The sequence below is a fragment of the Eleutherodactylus coqui genome, chromosome 5 (genome assembly GCF_035609145.1).
Source record: "Eleutherodactylus coqui strain aEleCoq1 chromosome 5, aEleCoq1.hap1, whole genome shotgun sequence".
Lineage (NCBI taxonomy): Eukaryota > Metazoa > Chordata > Amphibia > Anura > Eleutherodactylidae > Eleutherodactylus > Eleutherodactylus coqui.
In genome coordinates, this window is record NC_089841.1 from 87419931 (window position 1) to 87434556 (window position 14626).

The window sequence follows — 14626 nt, forward strand, 5'->3', positions numbered from 1 at the left end:
GGGAAAGAGAGGGAGAGAGAGATCTACCCTCCGTTCCTCCCTGCCGCTCCCCGCCTGCTGCTGGCAGCTGAATCTTTTCTTCCAAGCTGGCAGGTACTCGCTAAGGGCAATGCTCGCTCGAGTAATTGCCCTTAGCGAGTATGCTCGCTCATCTCTAGTAATTACTAGTAATTACACATTTGTTGGATGATCATGGTGTTTTTAGTATAGGAACAGGGAGGTGTGTGGCCAAATAGCGATTCCTGCATAGGGACCAACGATCATATTAACCCCTTCATGACCAAGGCCTTTAATGCCTAAATGTGCACATCAACATTTCATATCTTCAGAAATTTTTGTTCTAAGATTATCTCACACAGGCATTAATAAAAATGTTGCATTTTTAACATACCCCATCGTTACAATGGGTGATGCGGTGCGTTAAAAATCACTGAAACACACTAAAATTGAACAGAAAGCATTCAAAAAGTGCTGCGTTAGAAACGCTGCATTAAAATGCTCGTCTGAGAAGCCCCATTAAAGTCAATGGAGGCTCAGTACAGCATTTTTAGCGGGCATTTCAAGCGCTTCGCTGCACACTGTAAAAATAGTCCTCATATTTATTTTTTGATATCTCTTCATTAGCTTGTATTTCTGCGCCATTTTAATCTCTATTTTAATCACTTCTATTGCTGAAAGCTGATCATTACAACTCCCTGTCTCCATTAGGGTTGAACTGACAAATTACTGGCATAGCGCTATACAATGAGACGTGCCACTAAAGTGGAGGGCACGTATATACATTCTGTATCAATTAGTAGGGCATGTATGTATACATGGTGGACACGAAGAGATTAACTATCGTTTGCTTCCATACAGTCGTCTACCATGTTTGACTAGCAATCGATCTACATGCTTTGACCAGTATAAAAGGACCCTTACTCTTCTCTCCCCATTAACAACACTTGGACATTTGGCCAAGTCTGTATGTGTATTATGGTAGAGTCGGAGAGATAGTTGTTGGCCAATCGAGTGTTTACCTGACGGTGATTGAATATGTATGGGCACCACAGTTCAGCTTCTGATTACATTGGAAAAGGCAGACAGCATTTTGCTAAGTAGACAATTTTTGGTCAGGGCACAAAGTTTGAGACCTGAAAGAAACAACTTGGTTTTCTTTCTTCCCTTGATAGTCGATGGCCTAGGATGTGAGTCTCATCAACTTGATGCATGACTTGTCCTTGTGAAATCAGGTTACTCTCTCTCCATTAGTGTCAGGCTGGTTTCTGTTGTGACTATACCAATCATCTAAATAGAAGTTGACAGCATTTGTCACTCTACACTGTATACTATCCTTACTTTCATCCTCTATCTATCGGGGGAATTCCACTTTACATTTACTGTTCGGCATAGATCTCTTAAATTATTCTTGGGAGTGTTTGACCTATATCTTAGAAGACAGGTCATAGTTTATAGATGCAGCCGTTGGTTGCTTGGTTTCTCTCCGGTGTCTCTTTTATGCAGTATAAAATGATTTTTTACTCCAGTACTATAAAGATGTCAGTGTGGTAAGGACTTTCTCAGGAAATATAGCTTCGGATGCGTGCTACATATTTTACAAGGAAAATGCAGATCGCTGGTAGCATCATGATTATAAGGATATGTAAAGTTTACCTTTAATGTTGAGTTAAAGTCTTTCCAACCTGAGATATTTGACATCTCATACACAAAATACTACATATATCTTGTCCATTTTACCATTACAAGACACTCAGATACATTACATAATTACTGTATTTCTTGGTAAACCATCTATTGGTTCATTACAAATTCTGAGACATAGCCTTAGTGGCTACCATATTTACTGCAGAGTCTGCTCTTCAAGGGCAGCTACCCTGTTTCCCTGAAAATAAGACATACCCTGAAAATAAGACATAGCATGATTTTCCAGAGTTTTTGAGGAGCTAAATGATTTTTCAGGCTTTTTATGGATGCTTAAAATATAAGTCCTACTCCAAAATTAAGCCCTGCTAACAGTTAATTAAAAAAGTCAATTTAAATTTTGTCCAGGCAGCTATACATGTAAAAAAGTTAAACCTTTTTGAACAAAAAATTAATATAGGACACTGTCTTATTTTCAGGGAAACACTGTAGAATATGCTGTCCTGACTCTGCACTTGAGGCTTTCTATCTGCCCTGGAGTGACATCCAATAGTCTGCCTATTTTCTGTACTCTAGGATTTACATAGAGCAAGCATATTTTGCAGCACTTTACAAATGTGCTGAGTTGTTGTAAATCTATTTTATTGGCTTTTTCATGCTAGTATATCATGGCGGTCATTTGACTTGCCACTCAAACCTTTTCCCAGAACCAAACTAAGTGTAGCCATACACATTACATATAGATTGTTCAAAACTGACAATTTTGTCTGGACTAGCCGTTTGTCTAATGTATGTTTGGGCTTCCTGATTGTAGAGAAGGATCAGGCAGATTGATTTCAACTGCCTGTTCCATGTGTTCTCAAGAGTTAAGGGCCCTTTTACATTGAGCAATTATCATTCAGTATCTCGCTGGATCACTGTCTGCTAGCGTCTTTCTCTGCACTCTTCATTTACAACAGATGCGCACTAGGCCCGTCCAAGCGTACATGTGTATGGGTTGTATATTTTAGATGGCAGACAGCTGAACTAACTAAAGCCTGCAACAAGCAAAAGTTGCCTGTTTCCAGTTACAACAATTCAGAGGTCTAGACAGACCCTGGAAAGGAGCATCTTCACAATAACCGTTTTCTAGAAGCTTCTTGGATTGTATTTCAGTGGTCAACTTGCTGCTCACAAGCCTTGGGGGCCTTCATACCAGTAAAGGAAAATGTTGACGTGGTAGCATATTACCATTATTACATGTACTACTTGTACATAAATAGTGTGGTGTGAAACATGTTGAATATCCTTCAGAAAGGCCTGTTGAGCACCCGATGAATTGGATCACTGCTAATGCTAAGGCTAATGCCCTTGGCCAGGAATTTTAACTGCCAAGTTCCTAACTTCTTAGGAGTAAAGTCTATTATCCCAGCTAAAAGGGAAACAATTACTGTATATGCTATTGCTTTAGATTCTGGAAAGAGATGTTCAGTTGGAACAGATGGTGCTGCCCTTGAACCTAACTTGGCCTATCCACAGATGTGTGACGCGGGATGAAAAAAAAAATACCATACAGTCGCATGTTAGAATAAAAACGTATATGTTTAAATTATGTTTTGGGACTGGATGGCTCAAGATTGCATCAATTTTGGTATTTTGAGCAATTGGAGTCTTTAATAAAGTTTTAGAAAAGCTAAGAGTGAACACCCATTTGCTTTTTTTTTTTTTTAAACGCTGCAATATCGCTGTATTTTTTTTAACGCGATTTTCAATGGGACTTTCTAATGTTAAAAACTCATCGCACAGAAATTGCAAAGCACCAACTTGTGATGCATTTTTAACATTAGAAAGTCCCATTGACAATCGCATTAAAGAAACTCAGCGATATCGCAGCATTAAAAAACACAAGTGGGTGTTCACCCTTAGGGGAAGATATGATGATTTGGAGTTCATATATCACTAGACATGTGATTACTATGGACCCTGCAGGTATATCCTTCACTTCAAATTTTTGAAGCTTTGATCCTACAAAACCACAAGCAGTGACAGCAGTGTATGTCACATCCTTCCTATGTATTGTGCAAGTCAGTCACTGTACGTTGCTTCTTCCTTGGCCCTATGCCATCCATTCCACTCTTACCTATTCCTCTGACTTTAGAGTTGATATATATTTAGCTTGATTTAACTTGAGCAAGACAATAATCCAACTCCTCCTTATTGACACAAATATTCATTGTTTGTTTTTTATAAATTTTTGTTAATTAACATTTTGAATTTTTTTTGACAGTTGTATGTAAAGGATTCCAGTTTTCTAGAGAAAAAGATTTTAAAGGATTTTTTTAATACTCCCATCAATCCCTAGAACGATTCCCAAAATAAGTGGTCAGCTACAATCTGTGAAGGATCCTGCCAGTTTGTGTTTAATTTCACAACAGCACCCCCACTGGAGAAATAGAGCATTGCATGATGCCTATTGAAATTAATGAGCTGTTCTTGTAATGCACTGACATGTCAGAGAGAGGTGCTGTTTGGAAATGTTCATTTTTTCTGTTACTTGATGTAGGACCTGAATAAGGAAATCCACTACATTGAAGGGGTTTTCCTAGTAATATCTTTTCATTAAAAATATGCTGCCCATGCTCCAAAAAAGAATTAAAACAGACTGTTTACTCTTCCCATGTACCCACAGCTTTAGTGTTGCCTGACAAGACATCATAGGCTGCTTCAGCCAATCACAGAGCTCAGCAGTCGATCAGAGCTCTGTGATTGGCCGAAGCAGCAGCCTGTGACTGACTGCAGCCTGTAAATACAGACCTGGCGGAGTGAACAGAGGTGCAGTGCTGGAGCTGCGGTGAGTTGGGACAGGTGAATATAGTCAGTTTTATTATTTTAGGGCATGAGCAGTCTATTTTTAATTTTAAAAAAATCTATAGCATGGAAACCACTTTACCAGAGAATACCCTAAAATGGTATTTGAAATGTTATTTTTATAAATCTAGTCCTTGACATTACTATAAAGGGCATGATGGTATGAATTGTTTAAAAACAGCATAGTCTGCTAATGCTAGCTTGGCTACATGAAATTGGCGCTTGTGATTATTGTGGTATCTGTAACCATGTTACAGCCACTTGGTCTGTAATATACAGAACAGCAAATTGTATTATTTTGTCATCCAGAACAACAGATTTTGACACTTATTGCCATCTATTGTTTTTTTTTTTTTTCATGACACCAAAGACTATTATGAAACCTTGATCGAAGGTGGTTATATGAGGAAAAATTTGATGTGGCATGTTGTCTATTTTCATCATTGTCAGGTGCAGCGGTTGTCTATACCTGGATAGTTATTTGTACTAAACAACAGATTTCCACCCCATTAATAGAAGGTCAGCTCAGATTAGAACAGTCAGCAATATAAATAACCACCTTTGCAGACCAACATCTCTAGCGTATGGTCAAAATCAGATTTTTCTGTTATGTTAAGTGGAAATGGCCTTGATTATTTGACAACCTCTTAATATTCATGACAACAAATTTCTTCGCGATGCCCTACAGAATATTGCCAGACGCTTAGTATTCCCAGTGTCGTCCTCATATGTCCCACACATTCATGGGGTTCACTTTATTTTCTGTCCGCCTTGCTAACCTCATTTCAAAGGTCCCATTGCCCACTTGAGTTTCAAGGTCTTGAGATCCTTGAGATGTCTTGATACCAAGAAAGGAGATTTGTTTCTGACAATCAAATCCTGTAGCTAATCAGAAACTGTCAACACAGCCTGTCTATACAGTAATAAAATATTTGATGTAGAGGCACCGAGGCTCCCAGTAATATATAAGCAATCAGTGGCAGCACGCTCCCCGCAATGAACTCTGCCACCATCCAAACAAAGGTATCTGATAAACATGTGTATATGTAGTAAGCCCAGATGAAGAGCATTCCAGCGCCGTAGCGAAGCAGAGGTCATTCCCATTATCCAAAAGAACCTTTTGAAAGTCATGTATTCGTCTTATGCCATCTTGGCGGAAATAAATGGCCCCTTACACGCAGTATATGTGGACAGTTTGTAGAAAACATGCACTGTTTTTCCATGTGGCATAATTATTGAGTAACTTTCAGTATTTTATATGCTATGTATACATACAGATTTATAGATAGTACACCCATTTATCTTGCCAGTGCATGTTCTCTACTGATCGCTGTGATGATTATGTGCAGTGATCTTCCATCCAAGGACTGTGGCATAACTAGCCCAGTAGTTTCAAAGCCAAAATAGTGATAGCTTGTACTCGGGTTAGGTCCGACGCCCAGCAGACCTGACAATCAACTGTTTGGGGAGGGGGAGCCGAAGCACTCAGATGAGCACTGTGGCCTCTTTTCTGCCCAGTGACGTCAAATTCTTTGGATACATTGCCTACATACAGCTCAGTCCTAGTCAAGTGACTGGCATTGAGTTGATACCAGGCACCACTGGTACAAAATGTACAGCACTGGGCCTAGTATACAGTGAAAATGCAGCATCGGTCACCCGAATGTGGTGACTTCTTCAAACACCCGATATGCAGGGGTGCTAGAGTTGGAATGCCCACTGATCTGATATTGATGACCTATTTTAGTCACAGAAAACCTCCTTTAAATGGGTTGTACCAAGTTACAAAATTATCCCCTATCCTGCGTATAGGGGGATAACTTAATGATCGATGAAGGCCTGGCTGCTAGGACCTCCACCAATCTCAAGGACAGGGTTTCCAAAGGTCCCTATATTAATGAGGTGGGGATTATGTATACATGTCACCACTTCATATTCATATCAATGGCAGTATCAAAAACTGCCAAGTAGAATTTCCCAAGTTCTCATTAAAATGAATCGTGCAGTGGGGACCTTCGGGACCCTCGTTTTTTGGATTTGTGCTGGTCCCAATGTTTACCCCCCCCCCCCCCCCTGTGAATAGGTGAGGGCTTTTTAACTAGGCACAACCTCTTTAAACAACTTTGTAAATGTTCATATAGTTTTGTGTCTACTGTTCACATGAAGAGCTGTCTGGCGTGGTAGCAGAATATAAACCCTGTGTAGTCTGGTCCATACCAGGGGCGTAGCTAAAGGCTCATGGGCAAAAGTTTTTATATTTGGGCCCCCAAACTTCTCCTAACCCCTTAACGCAGACGTGTAACTTGAAGCTCTTGGGCCCCAATGCAAAACTTGTAACAGGGCCCCCAACTATAATGCTTTATTCATAGTACTAGGCTCCCTATATGGAGAAGAGAGGCCTCGTAAGCCCTATAGTTACGCCAGTGGTCCATACGATCTTCCTTCTCTACATTGATAACCAACTTGAGTGTATGGTACCCAAAAGTAGAAGGTGGATGGAAGAAAAGGCTCCTTCAGGTCAAGCCAATCTGTTGAGTTAGAGTCAAGACTTTGTGCAAGACAGTCATCATCTTTCACACTTAGCTCCATATTTCTATGGTCCATGCTTTGTGTTAAGATACTTTTACACAGGCCAACTTTCTACCCCAAAAAATCACTCAAGTGAGCAATTTTGAACGATGATTATCCCGTGTAAATGCGGGACCCGGCAGGATACTGAGTGAGAAATCGCTCATTATTCGTTTCATTTCAGCTAAATAAAATGAAACAACCAGTGAGTAACTTCATGCTCAGTATGAACAGGCAGTCTTTCATTCTTGAATGACTGCCTTCTCACAGCGAATATGAGCAGGCGACCAAAAGATCTCCGGCCTACTCCGCCTCCATTCACTAAACAACTATTTCTCCTATGTGAAACAACAAGAGCAATAGTCATCCCATCTAAAAGTACCCTTACACGTTGTCCAGCGGAATGGAAAAATTCTACAATGCAACCCTCTGTCTGCAATGTGTATTGACTGCTTGTTTGATCTGTGGCTTATCAAACAGTGGGCTCAAAAACCATTATAGAGTCCAAAGGCTCTGTAGGTTATGCACTCACTAATTATGACTGATGAGCAACACATCTTAGTCATCTCGCTAGTATGTACATACTCTAAGATATAAACACGAAGACTGGCGTTCAAAGATCAAGACTAAAGTGTTAGCCAGTCCGACCCACAACCCTTCTACAGCCAGCCAACATGAAGTACTATATAAATCTAATGAGCTCAAAAGTTCTGTAAATGGCAATTTGTTGACTGTTTCTCTCCATTCATGCAGCAACTTATTTCTTTATATACTGAACAGAATAAACCAACTAAACAATACGAGAAAACCTATGGAGATGGTATTTAAATGGTTTTACCTTTGCCAAGTATAAATGTAGATATTTTGGTGATTTTTGCTGTATATTAAGTGAGTAACCATCATATACTTGTCTATGTTGAGCATTTTTTCTGTTTATCTAACAGATCAGTACTTTTTTTCCAATTTCAGCTGGCTTTAGAAAGGTAAATTATATATATGTTAACATGGGATTTATTTATGCCGTATGCAGTTGTCTGTAGGTTTGTGAATAAGGCGTACTTTATTGCTAGATATGACCTTTTATCACGTAATATATCATCAAAGATTTTCTTTTAGGCGGCAATGAGATTTGGGTATTCAGTAGGGAACCAGCCAGTAATGACTTGTCATTGTCCAATTTCCTTTTGCCTGTCAACAAAAAAATATCCACATTGCTGATATCATCCATTTTATATTCTCCTCCAACTAACCTTCTGGCCTGACATTTAAAAAAGAGATTTATACAATCTGAAATAGACATTTCTGCTTTGTAGACATGATTCCTTTACACTGGAGACAGATGCAGACATATAAACAATAAACAGCCTTTGATGGTGATCACCGCTAATTTTTGTAGGAACTGCAAAATCTGCAATGACATCTCAAGAACGTCTATGTAGGTATTCCACATGTATGTTAACCCTCTCCTGTATTCCACAGTCATCCTGTTCATCCCAGGAGAAGCTACACCAGTTACCATATCAACCGACACCAGACGAACTACATTTTTTGTCCAAACATTTCTGCACGGAAAGCATTGCCAGCGATGACAGATGCCGGAACACACCACTGCGCCCTCGCTCCAGGAGTCTCAGGTGTGTGAAGTCTGCTACTGTCACAGAAAGAAATAATCAATCAGAATTAAATTTAGTCTAGTTCTAAATGTGAAATGCGATCATCTGATCGTCAACTTCTGAATACAAATTGTTTACAAGAACGTGATCGGTGTTATAGAACATTTCCTTTCTCATGGCTTCCAGTCCAATCTTGCTTGGGTGGGTTTTCTACCTAGACTTGAAGTTCTCACAACTTGTATATATGGGCAAGTCAAGTGACAACTTATCTAGTGCTGTGTTGTTTGGTTCAAAAATCCCTTTTTTGAACATTGATAATGGTCAATCCGAGTGATCTTAATTTAAATTCTCAAGTTATAAATGTTAGTTGTTTTGTAAAATTTGTTTGTGAACTTCCATATAAATGACCAATACTAGAATGGCATGGCAAAGTAGGCCTAAGGAGACTTCAAAAGGCCGTGCAACACTCCTTTGGGAAATTTGGTTGTGCCACCAATTAGACGGTATATTTTCTGTAAGTCAATGTCTGACCTTTTAACAAGCCTTAGAACATGACTGGGGAATATAAGCCAAAACCAGAGTTATGTTTGCTTTCCTTCTGCAGAAGACTGGTTTTGGCTTATATTCCCAGTCATTTTACAAAGCCCATTAAAAATCGAGATATTCACTTGCAGGAAAGCTCCTTTCTTAGAGGTGTTGCTGCTAAGGGATTGTAACATCTTCCGTCTGTATGGCAAGGTATAATACTGGCAAACCTCACATATTCAATGTAATATTATCATAGACTCCTGTTATGGACTTCAGTGTTTCTTGTTCTCTACCATCATTTACATTGCACCAACATATTCATGGTTGAGAAGTTCTTCCCCCTAAATTTACATTTAGCAAAACCTGGTTAATAATGGGTTTAGGGAACATCCTGGCCTGAGTGCTGGTAAACTGCATCATATCAGCACTGGCAATACAGCTTTTAGGTAAAGTCCCCTGGTGCAAGCACAGAGTCATGACTGACTCCTAAGGTGATGTCACATCGTGACATTTTTTGGCAGACTCTTTTTGTGGGGTGGTTTGCCATTGCCTTCTGCAGTCATCTTTTTACCCCCCCAGCAAGCTGAATGCTCATTTTACTGACCACGGAAGTATGGAAGGCTGAGTCAGCCTTGAGCTGGCTACCTGAAACAAGCGGGGATTAAACCAGCAACCTTCAGGTCGTGAGCGAAAGTTGACTGCATTACTGCTGCCTTAACACTCTGCACCACACGTGGCTCATATACAGCTTTTACGCATAGTTAAACAATTGAATCCTGTACGATAGATTGAGTGCTATGAATGCACTGTCTAAGGGAGCTTTAACACTGGCCCATTCTGTGCCTGCTTTAACAAACACCGACGACAATATAGCATGACTATCAGCACTGATTACTGGCATTCACAGATGACAGGAAATCGGTAACATAGTATGTTAGGCTGAATGAAGACAATGTCCATCTAGTTCAGCCAGTTTCAACCCACACCGACCCTCCCACCCCTTGTGCAAAAAAAACAAAACCCAACAAGCCAATTTAGCTCATTTGGAGGAAAAAAAAAATCATTCCCGATTTCCATAATGGCAGCCAGAGTAATCCCTGGAACAACATTTGAGATCAACAACCTCACTGGTCGCCTAATGTCTATATTCTGTAATATCATAGCGCTCTAGAAAGACATCTAGTCCCCTCTTAAACTCCTCTATGGATTTTGCCATCACCACGTCCTCAGGCAGAGAGTTCCACAGTCTCACTGCTCTTACAGTCTAGAACCCCCTTTTGTGTTGGTGATGAAACCTGCTTTCTTCTAGACGTAAAAGATGCCCTACAGTCACAGTCCTGGGAAAAACAGATCATGGGAGAGATCCTTGTATTGTCCCCTCATGTATTTATATATAGTTATTTGGTCGCCCCTTAGCCGTCTTTTTTTCCAGGGTAAATAATCCCAATTTGGATAGCCTCTCTGGGTATTCCAGTCCTCTCATTCCATGTATTAGTTTAGTTGCCCTTCTTTGAACCCCTTCCAGCACTGTAACATCTTTCCTGAGCACCGGTGTCCAGAACTGTACACAATATTCCATGTGAGGCCTGACAAGTGCCTTATATAATGGGAGGATAATGTTCTTGTCGCTCCTAGCTCCTATATCTCTTTTAATGCCCCCCAAGACTTGATTAGCTTTTGTAGCAGCTGATTGGCAATATGGGGATGAATAATCATTAATGCGATTTTCCATTCCTGTACAGATTGCTTTTGTCAGCTGCACATCTCCTTATTTATATACGGAGTTGTGCTGCCCGCGAGCTAGTATTCTATGCCTGCATAAAAGATCTGATCAACTTGGCTCGTGACTGCTACAGTAGCTTGCAGGATCGGAGCTGTGGAACTGGACCAGAGAGCCATTGAATGGTTCATTTTTTTCCCACATTCCCTGATTCTGCAGTTTTTCTTCCCTGGAAAACTCCTGTAATTTACAAAAAAAAAATGTTAGTGATTTTTGTCTTCAGCAAGTGATGGAGTACAGTCCCATTCCTCCAGAAAGTGGCAGGAGATACATACAGAGTAGAGATGAGCGAACGTACTCTGATAAGCACTACTCGTCCGAGTAATGTGCTTTATCCGAGTATCTCTCCGCTCGTCCTGAAAGATTCGGGGCGCTCCGCTGCTGACAGATGAGTCGCAGCGGGGAGCGGGGCAGAGCGGGCGGGAGAGAAGGAGAGAAAGATTTCCCCTCCGTTCCTCCCCGCTCTCCCCTGCAGCTCCCCGCTCCGCAGCGCGTCCCGAATCTTTCAGGACGAGCAGAGAGGTACTCGGATAAAGCACATTACTCGGACGAGTAGTGCTTATCCGAGTACATTCGCTCATCTCTAATATAGAGCCTTATCTGTGTGTGGGGTGTAAATAGCTGCTATTCTGTTTTATTTAAGCCTCTAATGTTGATAATATGACTCTGCTCATGCTCTCCCTGTCTATATGGCAAAGCTGAAAAATGAGCTACAGAAAGCAAGAGGTGTCAGCCTATTGTGTTTTGCTCTTGTGGCCAGCGTGAAAACTGGAATGTTTCAAGATTTTTTTATGTAATCATAATAAAAATAATATTGGGGCCAAAAAGTTTTAAAATTATGTCTGTAATAAAAATGTGATTTAATTGTTCTTTTCTGATATGTTTCCTTTTACATAGTTATTCAAGGCACTTTTATATTTCAATGTTAGCTGAAATGTTGTCCTATTTTATGATAAGTCTGTGCGCACACTGTGATCTCCTCCTCAGCAGGGGGTGGTTGTGTGATGGTAAAACATATGAACCTCATTGCAGGGTAACACAGAGGTGAAAATTCATAGTAGCGTTTATCCCTTAACCGGCCAGATTCTGGATGTGAAATGGACAATAAAGTTTATAGCCTCTATACATGATGGTCCCTAGCTCTGATAAGGGAATCGTTCCTGTAAATGCTGCTGCACATCAGAACACGCAGTTCTTCTAGGCCGTCTGCTTCTCCTTTATACGGCATACATGTGATTCTCACTGCTTGTTGTAGTATTACTTTTGTTCTTGGGTTTGGTATGAAAGGCCATTCATAGATGAACTGAACTAAAAGAGCATTTTGTGTGTTTTCAGCCCTGGACGTACACCCGCCTGCTGTGACCATGAGATAATTATGATGAACCATGTGTACAAGGAGCGATTCCCGAAGGTAATTGTAGACTCTTTTCTTTTCTATATAAACTCTTTGCCTTGTATGTGGCATTTCTTATTCCTGTGTCATAGTATGAATGAGAAATGGGTCAGTATTTGGCTTATAAAGCCTACAAATTGTATGGTGTACAATAATTACACAAGTACAACTGTGATACATATTTTATACATTAGTTGGGGGGGAAATGATGGAGATTATGCTACACTCATAGCTAACTACTAGTCTGCTGATTCTTTATTTCATCAGTCTGAATGCTAACCATGCCACCAAAACTGATGTCATCAAAGGTATACAAACTGGATAGGCAGATATATGGGGCACGGAATACGCTTACACGGCCAAATAGTCGCTCAAAAGAGCAAATTCAAACAGTTATTCCATATAAACATGGCTGCTGGCAGGGTGACCAGCGATAAGTCGTTTTGTTTGTTTACCAAAAAAATAGTCGCTGGTTGATCAAAAAGGTGAATATTGTAAGGTCACAATCGTTTCTATTTGAACAACTTGCAAATTAATTTGAATGGAGATCTCCTCTATGAACTGGATCTCAGCAACTAAAAGAACAATCAACGCTCTGTGCAAAAGCAAATAAACAACTGTTGTTTGTACGCTTCGACATCTTTTATGAGCAACTATCTGAATAATAGTTGATCCGTGTAAAGGTACCTTACGTTAGAGGGCTTGGCGCAAGATCATGGAATGCGGGGAACAAACAGTCCCTTCTGTTCTGGATGCCAAAACCAAGTATCTCTGTTGGGGGTGCCATTTTGATCTTCACTATGTCCAGAGGTTAAGAATCTGTCCCGGTCATATGATAGACACAGATGTTCAGCTTGTTAGAAAGGAGAGCTCTGCTAACCGTACTGTCATGCCTGGTCCTCACATCTTTATTATTAGCATTGTCAAACTTTTTACTCATTCACTTTGTTGTTGTTTTTGTCAGTTGTTGTGTAAAAGTGTTGGCTGAACAGCTTGCAAAAGTTTTGAAAGGTAACTTACGACTTTTGCTTTTCACTGCCTATATTTCCTCAGGCTACGGCTCAGATGGAAGAAAGACTTCAGGACATTATCACCAACTATTCCCCTGATAGCGTGCTTCCGCTACCAGATGGCGTGCTTAGCTTCACTCACCATCAGATCGTGGAGTTGGCACGAGACTGCCTGGACAAATCCCACCAAGGTCTCATAACCTCAAGATATTTTCTGGAGTTGCAGCAAAAATTAGAAAAGTTATTACAAGAGGTAAATCGCAGTCCCACGAACCAAATATTGTTTTGTTTTTTTTCTTTCCACATTTGTATCCGAATTTTAAAGATCAAGGAATGAGCTTGAGTTATTGAATAAAATAGACTTCATTAAACAGAACACAGATCAAAATTAGAATACTAAGGAAATGTACAGTATATGTCACAGGGTGTACGACCAAGACCTACACGGAAAATGTTTAAAAACCGTTTATATGTGCCCTTTGTCTAAAGTTACTTTATCTTTAAAAAGAAAAATGATAATTACCGTATATTCCGGCGTATAAGGTGACGGGGCGTATAAGACGACTCCCCAACTGTCGCCTTATACGCCTGGAATACGGTGTAAAAAAAAAAGCAGTACTCTCTTCCCCACCGCATTCTGAATGGCTGTGATTGGCTAACTCACGGGGCGTCAGCCAATCACAGCCATTCAATGATGTCATTGAATGGCTGTGATTGGCTAACGGCACGTGAGTTAGCCAATCACAGCATTAGCTTTCTGGAGGCGGGGGTTTCAAGCCCCGCATCCAGAAAGTTGTTGTTTTTTTTTTGTATAGCCGGCGTATAGGACGACCCCTGATTGCAGAGCAGATTTTTCGGGGTTAAAAGGTCATCTTATACGCCGGAATATACGGTATGCAAAATAAGGGAACAACTTGAAATCATATTTTTTTGTGAAGACAGAAAATAAAAATGATGTAACATGACCACTGGGTCTCCAACTCTTGAAACTTTTGGTTTTTGCTAGAATTTTGCCATGCTACTAAAACTTCCTGATTGGCATTTAAAGTCCACCATTATACATTTGATGTGCAATGCACCATTAAGTATTATGCAGGCTGTGAGATTATTGATTACGGCTTTTATATAAACACCAATACTATTCATGGCTAGGCAATATTTTTTCACATATGTCATTTTGTCAGGAACACCGCCCCAGCACCCAGTATTTTTCAGGCAGTTGTTAGCTGGACACAGTCTATTACCG

General features: G+C 40.3%; 1 protein-coding gene across 5 annotated transcripts in view; it reads left to right on the forward strand.

Annotated features, from left to right (window-relative positions):
* MAST4 (microtubule associated serine/threonine kinase family member 4) overlaps positions 1 to 14626 on the forward strand; it is a 513577-nt gene that overhangs the window by 415358 nt on the left and 83593 nt on the right. For all 5 annotated transcript variants that reach the window (XM_066602813.1, XM_066602814.1, XM_066602816.1 and 2 more), the window contains 3 exons: positions 8536 to 8690; positions 12313 to 12388; positions 13424 to 13633. In XM_066602813.1, the coding sequence (XP_066458910.1) occupies positions 8536 to 8690; positions 12313 to 12388; positions 13424 to 13633 (441 nt within the window). The remainder of the gene's footprint in view (positions 1 to 8535; positions 8691 to 12312; positions 12389 to 13423; positions 13634 to 14626) is intronic.